Genomic DNA, 12,939 nt, shown 5'->3' with positions numbered 1-12,939 from the left:
TTCTCTCTTTCTTCTAGTGTAGTTCTGGAAAAATGTTTATTTCTGTACTACAGCCCGAACAGGTTTACTTTTTCTTCTTTTTGGCTCCCTTGAGCTTCCCCTCGATCAGCCGCTGGCCCTGTTTCTTTATCTCCGCCCGCGAAGGGACGTAGCTATGGTCCACATCCGCAAACTGGAAGGTTTCTGAACCCGCAAGAAAAGGAGTGGCTGGCCCCCTCTTTCCAGAGACCTTCCACCTCTACCCGTTTGCGTTTGCTGCCATGGGCCATGTCCTGTGTCTGGGAGCTCATTTCAGAGATGTATCAACGACTGGAGACCCCTGCCCTAAGTCACCCAAGGCCAGGTGCCAAACAACTAGGATTTGCCAGGATTATCCACACTATTGTCCTTATCCTTTCACCCTACCCTGCCTCTGAGGCAGAAATTCTGATAAAAGTTTGGTCTGGGGGTTGGGGATTTGGCTCAGTGGTAGAGCGCTTGCCTAGGAAGCGCAAGGTCCTGGGTTCGGTCCCCAGCCCCGGGAAAAAAAAAAAAAGTTTGGTCTGGGCTCCCTTCTGGCCCATGCCATGGTATGCCCCTTTATCTCAGAAAAGGTAGCTTCTGACACATCTATCTTAAAACCTTTCCCTTCGGCACCCAGTTTGAATGTTCCAGTCAGGGTGTACCCATGCCATCTCTTGTCTTGAGTTCAGACCCCATCTAGTTGCAGCTATGGTCCCTGTTCCCTTCTCCATCTTCCTATGGCTGGCATCTAGAACCTCACCTATCATGTCCTCCTCTTGGTCCTCAAAGGTAATTCTGGTATTATGTTTCTCCTTTAGAGTTGATGACTCCAAGGAATCCCTCACTTTTGTGTCAACCTGCAGGGCAGCACCCATTATCAGCTTGGAGAGCACATAGGCTTTGTGGGGACCCCTCCGTGGCCCAGGGTTACCTCCTCATTTCTGGACAGCGCTTGCGTGCGCTCAGCCAGGTATATGAGCTTGCCCTCACAATAATCCAGTTTGCCATACACATCAAGAGTGTCAGATACCGCGATTTCTTTCTGTAAGCCAGAGGAGCAGCTTGTTTGTCCTGTGGTCCCACACGGGAACCCAGTGCGCAGCAGCCCCTCCCCGGGGCCGATACCTGGAAGGCTTGCGGGGCGATGCCGATAAGCCGGATGTAGAGGTTGTCAATACCTGTCTGGATGACCAGCAGCAGCTGCTGGCTCTTGTACATGTTGTTCTGGACCTGCCGGAGCCTTGCTTCTTCCTCCTCTAGCATGTTCTTCATCTTCTTCTGGAGAGAACTAAAGCTGTGGAGGAGGCAGGCACAGCAGTGAGGGCAGGCCCCCAGGGGGCGCGGGCCCACAGGGGTCCTGAACCAGGGACTCATTAATTCAGCTGCAAGCGGGTAGGTCTTCATGTCTTCTGCAGATGAACAGGCTTATTGGCAGTAGATATGTGCAGCTATTAGCTCGTTCCTGAGGGGCCATCCAGCAGCCCTGGAACATACCCAACAGAGCTGGGTGTCTGGTGGAACTTGAGCACAGCCTCCTCAAGTTCTAGCTTCTTCATCAGGGCCTCTAACTGTGTCCGCCGCTCCTCACAATCCTCCATCTGCAGCACTAGGTTCTCCTCTGTAGTCTTCTGAGCCAGGAAGCGGCCAGCTATGTCCTAACCAGTCCAGGGCAGAGAGAAAAGGTGTGGGCTTGGAAGGCAGTAGGACTTTCTAGCTCTGGTGTCTCTGGGGCCCCTTGCAGTAGATAGGGCAGATTCTTGGTACTTGGGGCTCAGTCATGACACAGTACTTTTGGGCGCTAAGGTTTGTGAGGAGCTGGGCAGAATGGTAGCCTGTACATATCCTAGTTACACAGCTTTCATGATAGGCAGAGGGTAAACAACCCCACCTACCACGAAGAGACCATGTATCACATTCAGTCAAGATGCTGTGGATGGTGCTCAAGGCCTGAAAATGGTAACTCAGGTGGGTCTATGACAAAAGGAGGCCACCAGAAGCAGCTGTTTGCTGTGGCTGCCAAGTTGGGAGGGGGCTAGAGCAGGTGAGAGGCCAGGTTCTTAGCATTTGGACTTTCCAATTCTAGTAGGCTCTGTCTGATCTCCACCTCAAAAACCCAGACTTTTTCCAGGCTTGGGACCATCATGTTTGGGGACCTCCATGGAGAGGTCTGATCTTTGTGAACATCTTGCAGAGCATCCCAGGCCCTGGCCTGGCTTAGCTACCCTCTGAGTGCCAGGGAGACTTACCCAGAGGTGGGAGCACTGTACAGCGGATTTGACCTTCTCTACCAAAGTAGTCACTTTTGTCTGGTATTGTATATCTGCTACGGAAGATTCTCTTTTCTTCACTGGGCAGAGCAGAGAAGGAGGATCTAGTCAGTGTGCAAGAATGGCTACCTGGTAGTTCTGTAGACACTCAGGCTTCAGAGAAGTCACCGAAGATGCTGGGTGCCTTCATGTGACCTGTACCTGCTCTCCTCAGCCTGACCCTTCAGAGTACTTTGGAATTTTTTCTGAGATGTCACTGGGTGACTGAACTCTAGTTGTTAGAGATAACATCTTTGTAGCCACCCTGTGCCAAAGGTTGTCAGCTTCTTCAGGGACAGGTAGGGAGAGGCAGGGGCTGTCAGCCTCACCCTTAGTGACCATAGGTTATACTTGACGTCATCGTGGCCTGCCTGGGAGGCCCCAGACATTGCTGGCTACTGGAGACCTGGGCTGGAAAGGCAAGGCTGAGGCTCACTCACCCTTCATGCTTTCCATACTCATTAGATTGGAGGGGAAATCCAAGTCCCTCCGGCCCTGAGAGGAGAAAGAACCATGTGAGGAGAAGAAGGGAAGGCTCCTCCCAACTCTCCCCCATGGGTGAGGGAGCCATGGGGCATGGCTCAAGATGTACACGGCGGTACTTCTCGCTTGTCTCCTTGGTGTGGATCTTGTCAATAAGCTTCTTTTGCTGGTTCAGTCGGTTCTCCCGTGCTCTTCGCTCCTCGATAAAGGTTGCCTCCCCTTGCCTCATGTTCCTCTGAAGACACAAGAAGTTCAATGGGGATGGTGTCTCACCACGGATCCTCCCAGGGTCCTAAAACTAGCAACAAATCTTCAGTCTTCATGTTACTGGGCTGTGGGAGAAAGCTGGCCATTCTTCTGACTGGCTCCCACTATCCTCTTGGGTGCTCCTTTGCCTCCATGATGCCTTGAGACTCCTGGCTGACACATGCTATGACTTTCCTTTCTAGCCCAGCTGCTCTATTTTCCTCAGGGTCCTTGGCTTTAGTTATCTCTCGACATGTTCCACTTAGAGCCCATTAGATTTAACATATCTAAAAGTAACTCATCCCCTTGATTTCCAGTCCTGTCATCACCTACATTCTGCCTTTGCTTGTGTTTTGCCCCATCTCGTACAGACTCCTATCATTAAAGCTCACTGTGGTTACCCCTTAAGGATTTTCCCATCCTTTCTGCTTCTGGCCGCTCCACTCTTATACCAGCCTGGCCACCTGGGCTGTAGTTAATGTGTGCCGTTATAAAACACAATCTATTTTTGTTTTGTGTTTTGCTTTTGGCGTTTCAAGACAGGGTTTCTCTGTGTAGCTCCTGGCTGTCCTTGAACTCACTCTGTAGACCAGGCTAGCCTTGAACTCCGAGATCTACCTCCTGAGTACTGGCAGTAAAGGCATGTGCCACCACACCTAGCATAAAGCACAGTCTAATCCCGTGCCCCCTTATCTGCTCTGATGCCGTAAACCCTAGAACACTAGAACCTCCACTGACAGGGAAACTATGTGGATTTCGGTGCTTTTACACGTGGCAAGAGCTTTGGCTCTTTTGTCCTTTCTCTTTCTGAGCTGTGATTACCCCTGACTTTGCTTGTCCTTCAGAGCTCATTCGATCATATTTCCATGGGAAGCCACCCTTGAGGCCTCTGTCTGCCATATTAACCTTGATGTGATGTGGTAGATTACTAGATGAATTACCCACTTCAGGAGGGTAGGGCTTGCTGGCCTTCTAGTCCTGTTTCCCTAGAGATCTTGGCACTGTGACAGGATCAATAGATACACACTGTCCTAGCTGTATCTATCATGGCCTCTGTGCTCAAATGTCCCATGGGTGAGCAGATCAGCTGATAGGGCTGACAATGGATTTCTCCAGGGATGATAGGTAGTATAGCTGGGATCTAGATAGGTCCTGAACAAGACAGATCAGGTGAGCCAGTTGTTGCTAGACCCCAATACTGGGACTCACCTTGACCTCATCAGTAATCATCATGGCATCTTGGGACATGACTGTCATATCTGATAGCTCTGAGCGGTAGTTGGCCACCAGGTTCTGGAGCTTGTCTAGCTCTGTGGGGTACTCTGCCAGCACCTATGAAGATAGGTCATAAAGCCATAGATTCATGTTATCATCCCATATGGCGGGCTCTCCTGAGCCCCTTGGTTCTCTTCCACCCTTCACGCCCAGACTGTGTGAGTCCTGGGACATGATAGGGGTTGGTTGCATCTGTGGCCCAGCATCTGGACAAGGCACAGAACAAGAGAAAGAAATGTTCTAGCAAGGATATGCATTGGTGACCTGTGGACTCTCACCACCCAGGACAAGAGGATGTGATGGGGCTGGAGAGATGGCTCAGTGGCTAAGAGCACTGACTGCTCTTCCAGAGGTCCTGAGTTCAAATCCCAGCAATCACATGGTGGCTCACAACCATCTTTAATGGGATCTGATGCCCTCTTCTGGGGTGTTTGAAGACAGCAACATTGTACTCACATATATAAAATAAATAAATCTTAAAAAAAAAAAAAGAGGATATGATGAATCAATGTTCCACCCCATAGAAGGTCAACTCTAAAATCCAGGAGGGTTTGCTTGGGGGACAACTTTGGTCTGAAGTAGAAAAGAGTTGCTTGAAAGATGGGCATGGAACTGGACAGGGCTGTGAGTGAAGGCCACCTGTAACCAGCCAGCTATGTGACCTGGGGATCATACCTAACCTTTTAACAGTGACACTGTCTGTCAAAGATTGCTGTCAGGGTGGACAGAGAGTAAGGTAGCACACTTAGTACACAGCTAAGTGCATCAATGGTCCAGGCAGCCTAGGCATTGACAATACTTCACTTTGAAAACCTATACGTGCTGAATCTTTGCCAATTAAAAAAAAAATGTGGTTGAACTTGGGGATTTGTTTCAAGTGTGTTTGTTCTGGAAAGAAAGTTCTACAAAGAATACCACAGAGGGGGGTGGTTGGGGATTTAGCCCAGTGGTAAAGCGCTTGCCTAAAAAGCGCAAGGCCCTGGGTTCGGTCCCCAGCCCCAAGAAAAAAAAAAAAAAAAAAAAAAAAAAGAATACCACAGGGAAGGAGTGTGGGGAGGGGCAGACATAGGGAAGAAAGGTGGGAGGGCCTTCAGTTAAGCCTCCAGCACTAGGGTCAGGTCACAGGGACAGAGCAGAGCCTGATGCTGAGGTTCTGGCTCCGGGGTATGACCTCGGCAGGGAAAAGCTGTATTAATTGCTTACATACCAACCCTTTCTCCCAAGCTAAGCCACCCACTCACTTCCTGTTCCTAGGGTAAGGGTACTAGGAGTCTTCCCCTGGCAGCCTTTTCAGGCCTATCGACCACTCTGCTCTAGGTGGCCTGCTACCCTGAAGCACTTTCTCCACCACAGCTGCTCTGCTCTGTGAGTGCCACATTGGGAGTGTGCTCAGCGAGAATAATGATCATGACTCCCTGGGACTTCCGTGGGTCAGAGTCTGCCTCCTCCTGGATTCACAGAAAGCAGGGGAGAGCCACATCCAAAGTGGACAGGATATTGTGAGCTAAGCATATTTTGGGAGAGGAGTCTTTTCCTGAAGCATGTTAGGGGATTTCCTGGGAAGTGGGTATGGCCCATCTTGGAACCTTAGGGACCCAAACTAAGCCATATGTGAAAGAAAGAATTCTGTGGTTTTGTGGTGTGTGTAATAATTCGCATCTGTTTTTGAAATAAGAGTCTCGCTGTGTAGCCCAGGCTGGCCTGGACTCTTCCCACCTTAGCCTCCTGAGTGCTAAGATTGTATACACCTCTGATACCACGTGTAGCCCTTAAGACGCTTGTGTGGAACAACACAAGTGAAATTCTCAAAGGAACGTTTCCATATCCTCAGGGCAGCTTCGCTGGCTGCCTGGAGGAGATTCGAAGGCAAGGCTCTCTGGCTAAGGGGCTTTACCTTCTTCAGGTAATCCAGCAGCTGTTTGTACAGCGCGTGGATGTTCTGGCTGGTGGTGATCTTGATCATGGTCTTTTCAATGTTGTTCTCCAGTTGGCGGATAATCTGATGGTGGTGGGATTATGGAATCATTGAAAAAGCTTGGTGACAAGACCCACCTCCTTACAAGTTCTCATCTGTGTGAAGCGACTGAACCCTGCCCGGGAGGGTAAATGGGGTGGCAGGTGGGGACTGGGGCTAGGTTTTCACACAAGGATGCTGGGCTCCCCTAATCCTGCCCCTGCCTTCAGGCCCTGCAGATGAAGTAATTATTGTACATTTTATCCACCTCCCAGCCACCGTGCAGAAAATGGCTTTGATCCCCAACTTCATGTTTACAGCTGCGTGATAGAACATTACCTCAGGTCATCGGTTTCCCGCTCCTTGTTGATAAGCTTTCCTGTTTGTACACAGTCTTATAAGGGCACACACTAACCAAAGGGTCCAGTCCGCCCGCAGGTCCCACCCTTCTGATGTTGCCCCGCCCCTTCACTGGAGGCCAGTCCCACAGGCTACCAAGCTTTTACTCTTACACAGACAACACCACAGCGAAGACGAGGACGCTCTTCTCACCGAACACTGTCTAATCAGCGGCTCCGCCCTTATAGCAGTGCCTGTCTGAAGTGGCTTTTGTCCCCCTTACAGAATATCCACATCCTCCGACACAGACACAACCCTTGGAAGCCTCGCTGGCTGAGTCCTACTCCTTTCAAAAGCTCCCGCGCGCAAGCCCCGCCGCCGGGCACCTGAAGCTGCCGCTGTTCCTCCTTAGTAGCTTCAGGCTTGTTTCGCAAGCTGGTCAGCTCCAGTTCCAAGCCCTCCAGCTTCTGTCCGCGTCTCCGAACCAGGTGGATCAGTACGTTGTGTGTATTAACGCGGTCGAAGACATACTTGCGCAGCTTCTCCCGAGCTACCTGGGTCCGGGAGGGCGCCCGCGCGTGGGTGCGAGAGGGAGCGCTGCGGGGACCCCAGGAAGGTAGCAGGCTGGGGACCCGCGACTGCCCCACAGGGATGCAAGAGATGGGAACGCGCTTTGCCTTCCGCCAGCTCCGTAACCTTTACTGGGGACGGGCCTTGGGGACTGGGGCCGAGAGGGGCGAGGGATCCTCTCAGTCCTCGCCTGCCATGTTACCTCCATAGTACTGCGGCAGTGTGCCAGCCTCAGGGACGTATCCTTCCCGCAGGCCTTGGAGGTGGTCCATTGATCATGCTGTGGAGCGGCGGTGGCGGCTGAGCTTGGAGCCTGGCCCCAACGCCTCTTACTCGCCGCTAGCCCAGCAAGGAGACCTTTGGTCCTGGGACCCCTAAGCAGATCGCGCAGGACCCCTCCGGAGTCATCCCTGCTCTGATGTTATGGGGTCCGGAAAGGAGGTCAGAGTCCCCAAAGAGTCTGCTGTTGGCGCTAAGCACTCTGTGTGGGTGTTGGGGAACCTGCCCTGGGCACCAGTTACAGAGGAAACCACCCCTGCAGGCCTTCTGGTCCAGAGTGATGGGTAGGGTGTGTGCATGACCTAACACCAGGCTCCGAAGGGGTTAGGGATTTGCACCTTCTTAGCCAAAGCCCATTCGTGGGCCCCTCGACGGAGGTTGCTGCGCAGGAGGCCCATGGTAGCTTTGTTCTGTGCTGTCTTTTCCTTCACACCCTGGATCTGGAGCCCCCGGCATTGTTCTGTCGGTGGTGGAGAAACAAGATTACCAGGTGAAAGGACTGGCTGAGAATCTCCACGAAGCGCATCACCTCTGTGATCACTTCCTCTCCTCTCTCCCTGCTCTGGACTTCACAAGCATCCATGCTCAAAGTGGTAATCTGCAGGCCTCTCTAGGGATGGCTGCTGGCGAGAAAGAGGGTCCAAGACCAGGAATGGTGCAGAGAATCTCCTTGATTCCTCCAACTTTGGGCCAATATTGTGGGAAATGCACAGGTTCCCTGGACGCTCCCCTCGGATGGCAGGCCCTTCTGTGAGTTTTACCCACTGTGGGGGCCTGGGTGGGTAGCAGGACGGCAAGCGGCCCAGTAGCAGAGCGGATAGGGAATCCCCAGTGTGAGGCTCACCCTGGAGCCGAGTGATGGTTCTGAGCTCCTGTATCTGTGCCTCCACCGCTGCTTCACTGTGTATCTTCATGGTGGCCCAAAGGCCCTCCCTTGAGGGGGTTCTGTGTGCCTCTCACCCTTCCTGTGCAGTTGCCTGCTCGGGCTGAGATTTGTCTGTGGAATTTCAGCCCATTATGATGAGGACTAAGGTTCTCAATGCCCAGGGAACTCTGAAATTCCATCCTTCCAGGATTTCATTCTTAGGGTCATCTCTGGGTTTCCCTAAGGGAAGTGAGTCTTGAGGTGGCTGCTTCGAGAGCTCTGTTGGCCTCTAGAGCCCTCTTGATGGTGGTGGTGAATCTGTGGTGGCTTACCGCTACACTTGCCTGGTACCTGCCCACATCCTTGTCCCCTCCTGGCCCCTAGGGCCACAAAACAGCTTGACTGAGCCTCCCACATGTAACCTCAAGTCAGTGCCTTGTGAGACCTCTCTTCAATCCATACTTGCTGTTCAAAGCCCAGGCGCTGGGTGACTTGGCACCCCACCCCAGCTTCTGCCCACCACTGCCCCATCTCTTCCAACTTTCCCAGTCCTGTGCTGGCCTGTCTGGTCCCACCCTGCCTGACTCTTACATCCCTCAACCCCCTGGATTTTAGGTCACAAATTATTGGCAGAGGCTAGTCCACACACCCACACTGTACTCCGTCCCTTAGAGCAGTGTGCCAGAAGCAATCAGTAGGGTAGAACACTATGGGGTATGCGAGATACTTAGTGCAGACTCCCAGTCTGCAGGTGTCTGCATCACTAAGTACATGGGGAGTTTACTCCTGGGCATTTCCTCTTCAGTCTGGGAGCAGGGCTGGGTCAGGGTATTGCATGGCTGGCTCTGCTGCTCTGTCTCCTTGGCTATGGAAGCTTTCAACTCCTTTGACTTCGTGTGGTTGTACCTCTGTGCCTATCTGTGTCTTAATTTCTTCTTACAAGGATGCCAGAAAGACGGATTAGTCTCCACCGCATCAGTAGCCCTAATCACTCCATGAAAGGGCTCATCTCCAATCACTGCCTTCTGAGTACCCTGAGTTATGATTTCACGGATGGAGTTTGGAGGCTATGTAGTCAGACCGCTGGACACACTAGTGCCTATCTTCCTATGACCTTTTAGCCACTTTTCTGTCCGGTCTAAACTCCATGCTCACCCCTTGCCTCCCTTCTGGTCTATGCTTCATCCTCAAGAGGACTGGATGGATGTGCCATGGCCACAGCTGCGCACCTTACCTCCCTAGTGTTTGGTGACCTGGCTTGGAATTCTGCTGATGCAGAGTCTGTTGTATCCCCTGGTATTGCCTCTTCCTTTCTCCTCAGACGAAGTGGGTCAAATGACTGTTCAGAGCAGGGCCGCCTTCCCGAGTCTCCTCACAGCAGATGCACCATGTGGCTTTGTTCTGGCCAGCAGTGTGTATGCAGACATGGTGGATAGACCGCCCTCCTCTCCCTTTCTTTTTCCTGTTAAATGAGATGGAGCTGGTGGAGTGACCTGGCAGGATGAGCTAGACTGGGAAATGGGAACCATGACAACAGGAAGCAGATGGAAGGAAGCTGGGTCCCCAACCCCAGTGCAGCTCTTAAAGCACAGCCAGGGTGTCAAGATGACTGCCCTGCAAAGTTCATGCTGGGGTTAACCCCTGTTGTGTTCTAGGCAGGACCTTTGAGAGATGGCTGGAATTTAAGTTACCAGGGTACTAGGATGTTCCTGGAGTCTCCCAGAATGACAGCCACCAAGTGACTGCTGGGTCTTGATCCTCCAGAACCATGGGCTAAAATGAATGCTTGCTGTATGGCCACAAAGGCGCATGATTACATCATCTTACCCTCTACTTTCTTGTTTATTTATTTGGATTTTCTTTTTTTTAAAGATTTATTTATTCATTATATATAAGTACACTGTAGCTGTCTTCAGACACACAAGAAGAGGGCATCAGATCCCATTACAGATGGTTGTGAGCAGGGTTGGGGATTTAGCTCAGTGATAGAGCGCTTGCCTAGCAAGTGCAAGGCCCTGGGTTGGGTCCCCAGCTCCGAAAAAAAAAAAAGAAAAAAAAAAAAAAAAGATGGTTGTGAGCCACCATGTGGTGGTTGAGATCCGAGCTCAGGACCTCTGGAAGCAGTCAGTGCTCCCAACCGCTGAGCCATCTCTCCAGCATCTTGGATTTTCAAAACAAGTTTTATGTCTGAAGTTCTGGCTACCCTAGAACTCACTCTGTAGACAAGGCTGGCCTTGAACTCAGAGCCTTCTGCCTCTGCCTCCCGAGTGCTGGGATTAAAGGTGTATACCACTATGCCTGGCCTTTCTTTTTTACTATTAGACCTGTATTTATTTATTTATTTCCTGTGTCTGTACATGCATAATGGGGACCCATATGCCACAGTATGCATGTGGAGATCAGGGGACAGTTTGGGGGAGTTGTTACTCCATCCACCATGCGGTTCCTGGTCAGTCACCAGACTTAGCGCCAGGTGCTATAACCACAGAACTACCTCAGCAGCTTGTGTTTAATTGCTTTAGATCTCACATAGGAAAAAGGACAAGCCATTTATTAGCTACAACTCTCCAACATTCTCCTTGGATTTGGGGCCTACATGTCAGAGAAGGGCCCCAAAGCACCACAGAAAGCGCCACACGCAGGCTGCTGCCCCAACAGTTGTGTGTGACAGGATCCAAAACGATACCCTGGTTCCTTGCTGCTCTGGAAGAGATCCCCCTCTCCCAAGTCCTTTTCTGAGCTGGCCTCCCTGGCAAGTCCTGGATGGATCTTCACAGCAGCAGTGCTCTTCACAGGTTTCTCAGGCAGCTCCCCCACGTGCGTGTAGGAGAGAGATGACACATGCTTGTTTGTGTATTTGGTGAGCTAGGAAGGACCAGCCTGGAGTTAGATGCTGTCCAAGTCTGTGCTCTAGGCTCTTCCCCACCTCACATCCTGCACACTCCAGCAGCCAGAGCTCTTCTAGTTGTTGTGATCTGTAAGAGGCAAAGGGAGAGAGGTGAACTCGTGTCTGTGGTTTCTGAGTTCCTGATCCTGCTCTATCAGGACAAAAGGTCCTGTCAGATGTGGTTACACAGACTTAGGATCCCAAGCCTAGGAGGAAGAAGCAGTAGAAGCAGGAACTCAAGGCCAACCCGCGCTATAGACCCTTCCTCAGAAGAACAAAACAAAAAATCTGAGCCCAGTAACAAGGACAGGCAGGCCTGAGGTCCACCGACTTGGTATGAGTTTCATAGTCACAATCCTGGACACTTTTTCCCTGGGCTATTTGTGTAGCTGCTATGTCCTGAAAAGGCCCTTCCCTCTGTCTCAGGGGTACTCTAATTTCCTGGATCTTCCTCCTGGGAATGCACTGCTCAATCTTTGTTATGCTTGCTTCTAGCCCGAGCCTCTCCAGGGGGAGGTAGAACTGGATGGAGTCTTGTGGGCTTGCCTTCCTGAAACTGCCTGCTGTCCCTCTGGGGCCTCTCACCTGTGCTCATGCCTTTGGGGAGCTGCCCGGTCTCCAGGAAGAGCCACAGATTGCTGCATTTCTGACACTCCATTCTTGTCACTCTGTAGCTGGCCACAGATCCTACAACTGGAGTACAGGAGGGAGGTGTGTTGGGGACCTCAGCCTCTGCACATTTTGGAATGGGACCTGGCATAAGCTATTTATGGGCAAACAGGCTGGACCACGGTCTGGTTTTTATTGGAAACACACCAACACTGTAGAGTCACTGGCCATGGATGCATTTCAGGGCCTAGGCACCCGACGTGGAGTACTCACCGGCAGACACCAGGAAGCTCCACTGCACAGGGTATGGAAACTTCCTCTTAATGAACATCTGCAGGCCAAAAGTCACACCAGTGCCTGCCAAGAGCCAAGCAAAGTGCTGGTCAGGGTACCTGCCACACCTGCCAACTTGGCGCCTCCTGCTGGACAGACAGGGTGGGACAGGAGGTTACATTTTTTTTCCTTTTAAGGGTTCTTTTGCTCCTCAAGACCCGTGGAACTAGCTTACCTGTGACAAAAGTGAAAACGCCTTTCATGAAGGCGTTCGACTGGCAGGCAGCATATTCCTCGAGTCCCTGGAATTGGAGGGCGGGGGACGTGTTTATGGCTCAGTTCTCTTTCCTCCAGCTTTTCCTTTAGGCATCACCTGGCCTCGGCGAGGGAGAATGGGGGCTGGATATATTCCACCCTCTCCTAAACCCATTTAGCGTGCCCTATCTCTAAGGCAGGAGGGTCCCCCCACTCCCTGACCGGGCTCCCCCTGCCTCTACTCTGCCTCAGGTCAGCTAGGCCAGCCTTCTCACCGGGTGCTTGGCGGCGACGGCGTCATCTACACGGGACAGGCCCAGATTCACCATGGTTGGTCAGGTTCCGCCAAGGAGCACTTGGGGCGGGGCGGGGCGGGGCCTAAGACTCGGGCCTGCGCAGAACGTAGCAGAGAAGGTCAGGCTCCGCCAGGTTTAGGGGGCGGAGACTATTACCATGAGCTTCTGGTGGGCGGGGCGAAGCGGTATTGTTTATTGTCTTGCAGTTGAGCTTGGGAGTTTTGTGACCTTGAACCAGGCCTGGCTTTTCGCAAGCCCTCATTTTCATACTCCTAGAGCACAGTGATTGTTCTTACTAC

The 12,939-nt window shown here is 51.9% G+C and overlaps 2 protein-coding genes across 2 annotated transcripts; both read right to left on the bottom strand.

Moving 5' to 3' along the window:
* Window positions 1-17: 17 nt before the first annotated feature.
* Ccdc183 (coiled-coil domain containing 183) lies at window positions 18-8,530 on the bottom strand. Its single transcript, XM_032903075.1, has 14 exons — window positions 8,300-8,530; window positions 7,794-7,915; window positions 7,379-7,456; window positions 6,993-7,160; window positions 6,208-6,312; window positions 4,248-4,370; window positions 2,902-3,027; window positions 2,750-2,804; window positions 2,250-2,350; window positions 1,498-1,658; window positions 1,129-1,297; window positions 935-1,045; window positions 764-860; window positions 18-183 (listed from the first exon to the last, which is right to left on the bottom strand). Exons 1-14 carry the CDS (start codon window positions 8,367-8,369, stop codon window positions 65-67), a joined length of 1,605 nt encoding a protein of 534 aa, XP_032758966.1. The 5' UTR covers window positions 8,370-8,530; the 3' UTR covers window positions 18-64.
* A 2,281-nt stretch (window positions 8,531-10,811) lies between these two features.
* Tmem141 (transmembrane protein 141) lies at window positions 10,812-12,710 on the bottom strand. Its single transcript, XM_032903074.1, has 5 exons — window positions 12,620-12,710; window positions 12,325-12,391; window positions 12,090-12,173; window positions 11,793-11,900; window positions 10,812-11,295 (listed from the first exon to the last, which is right to left on the bottom strand). The coding sequence occupies exons 1-5, from the start codon at window positions 12,671-12,673 to the stop codon at window positions 11,282-11,284; spliced, it is 327 nt and encodes a 108-aa protein (XP_032758965.1). The 5' UTR covers window positions 12,674-12,710; the 3' UTR covers window positions 10,812-11,281.
* Between the last annotated feature and the right edge of the window lie 229 nt (window positions 12,711-12,939).

Source organism: Rattus rattus, chromosome 5 (genome assembly GCF_011064425.1).
Source record: "Rattus rattus isolate New Zealand chromosome 5, Rrattus_CSIRO_v1, whole genome shotgun sequence".
NCBI classification, from domain to species: Eukaryota; Metazoa; Chordata; class Mammalia; order Rodentia; family Muridae; genus Rattus; species Rattus rattus.
Note: the sequence above shows the minus strand (reverse complement) of the source record. Positions and strands in the feature narration are given on the sequence as shown.

What these genes read in the sequence shown, in the direction of transcription:
- Ccdc183 (XM_032903075.1), bottom strand. Translation starts at nt 8,369, where the DNA reads ATGAAGATACACAGTGAAGCAGCGGTGGAGGCACAGATACAGGAGCTC. An exon ending in AACCATCACTCGGCTCCAGG is followed by an intron (nt 7,916 to 8,299) that starts GTGAGCCTCACA and finishes CACCACCGACAG; the next exon opens with AACAATGCCGGGGGCTCCAG. An exon ending in TGCTGGATTACCTGAAGAAG is followed by an intron (nt 4,371 to 6,207) that starts GTAAAGCCCCTT and finishes CTATCTTCATAG; the next exon opens with GTGCTGGCAGAGTACCCCAC.
- Tmem141 (XM_032903074.1), bottom strand. Translation starts at nt 12,673, where the DNA reads ATGGTGAATCTGGGCCTGTCCCGTGTAGATGACGCCGTCGCCGCCAAG. An exon ending in CCGTCGCCGCCAAGCACCCG is followed by an intron (nt 12,392 to 12,619) that starts GTGAGAAGGCTG and finishes CTCCAATTCCAG; the next exon opens with GGACTCGAGGAATATGCTGC. An exon ending in CGTTTTCACTTTTGTCACAG is followed by an intron (nt 12,174 to 12,324) that starts GTAAGCTAGTTC and finishes GGCTCTTGGCAG; the next exon opens with GCACTGGTGTGACTTTTGGC.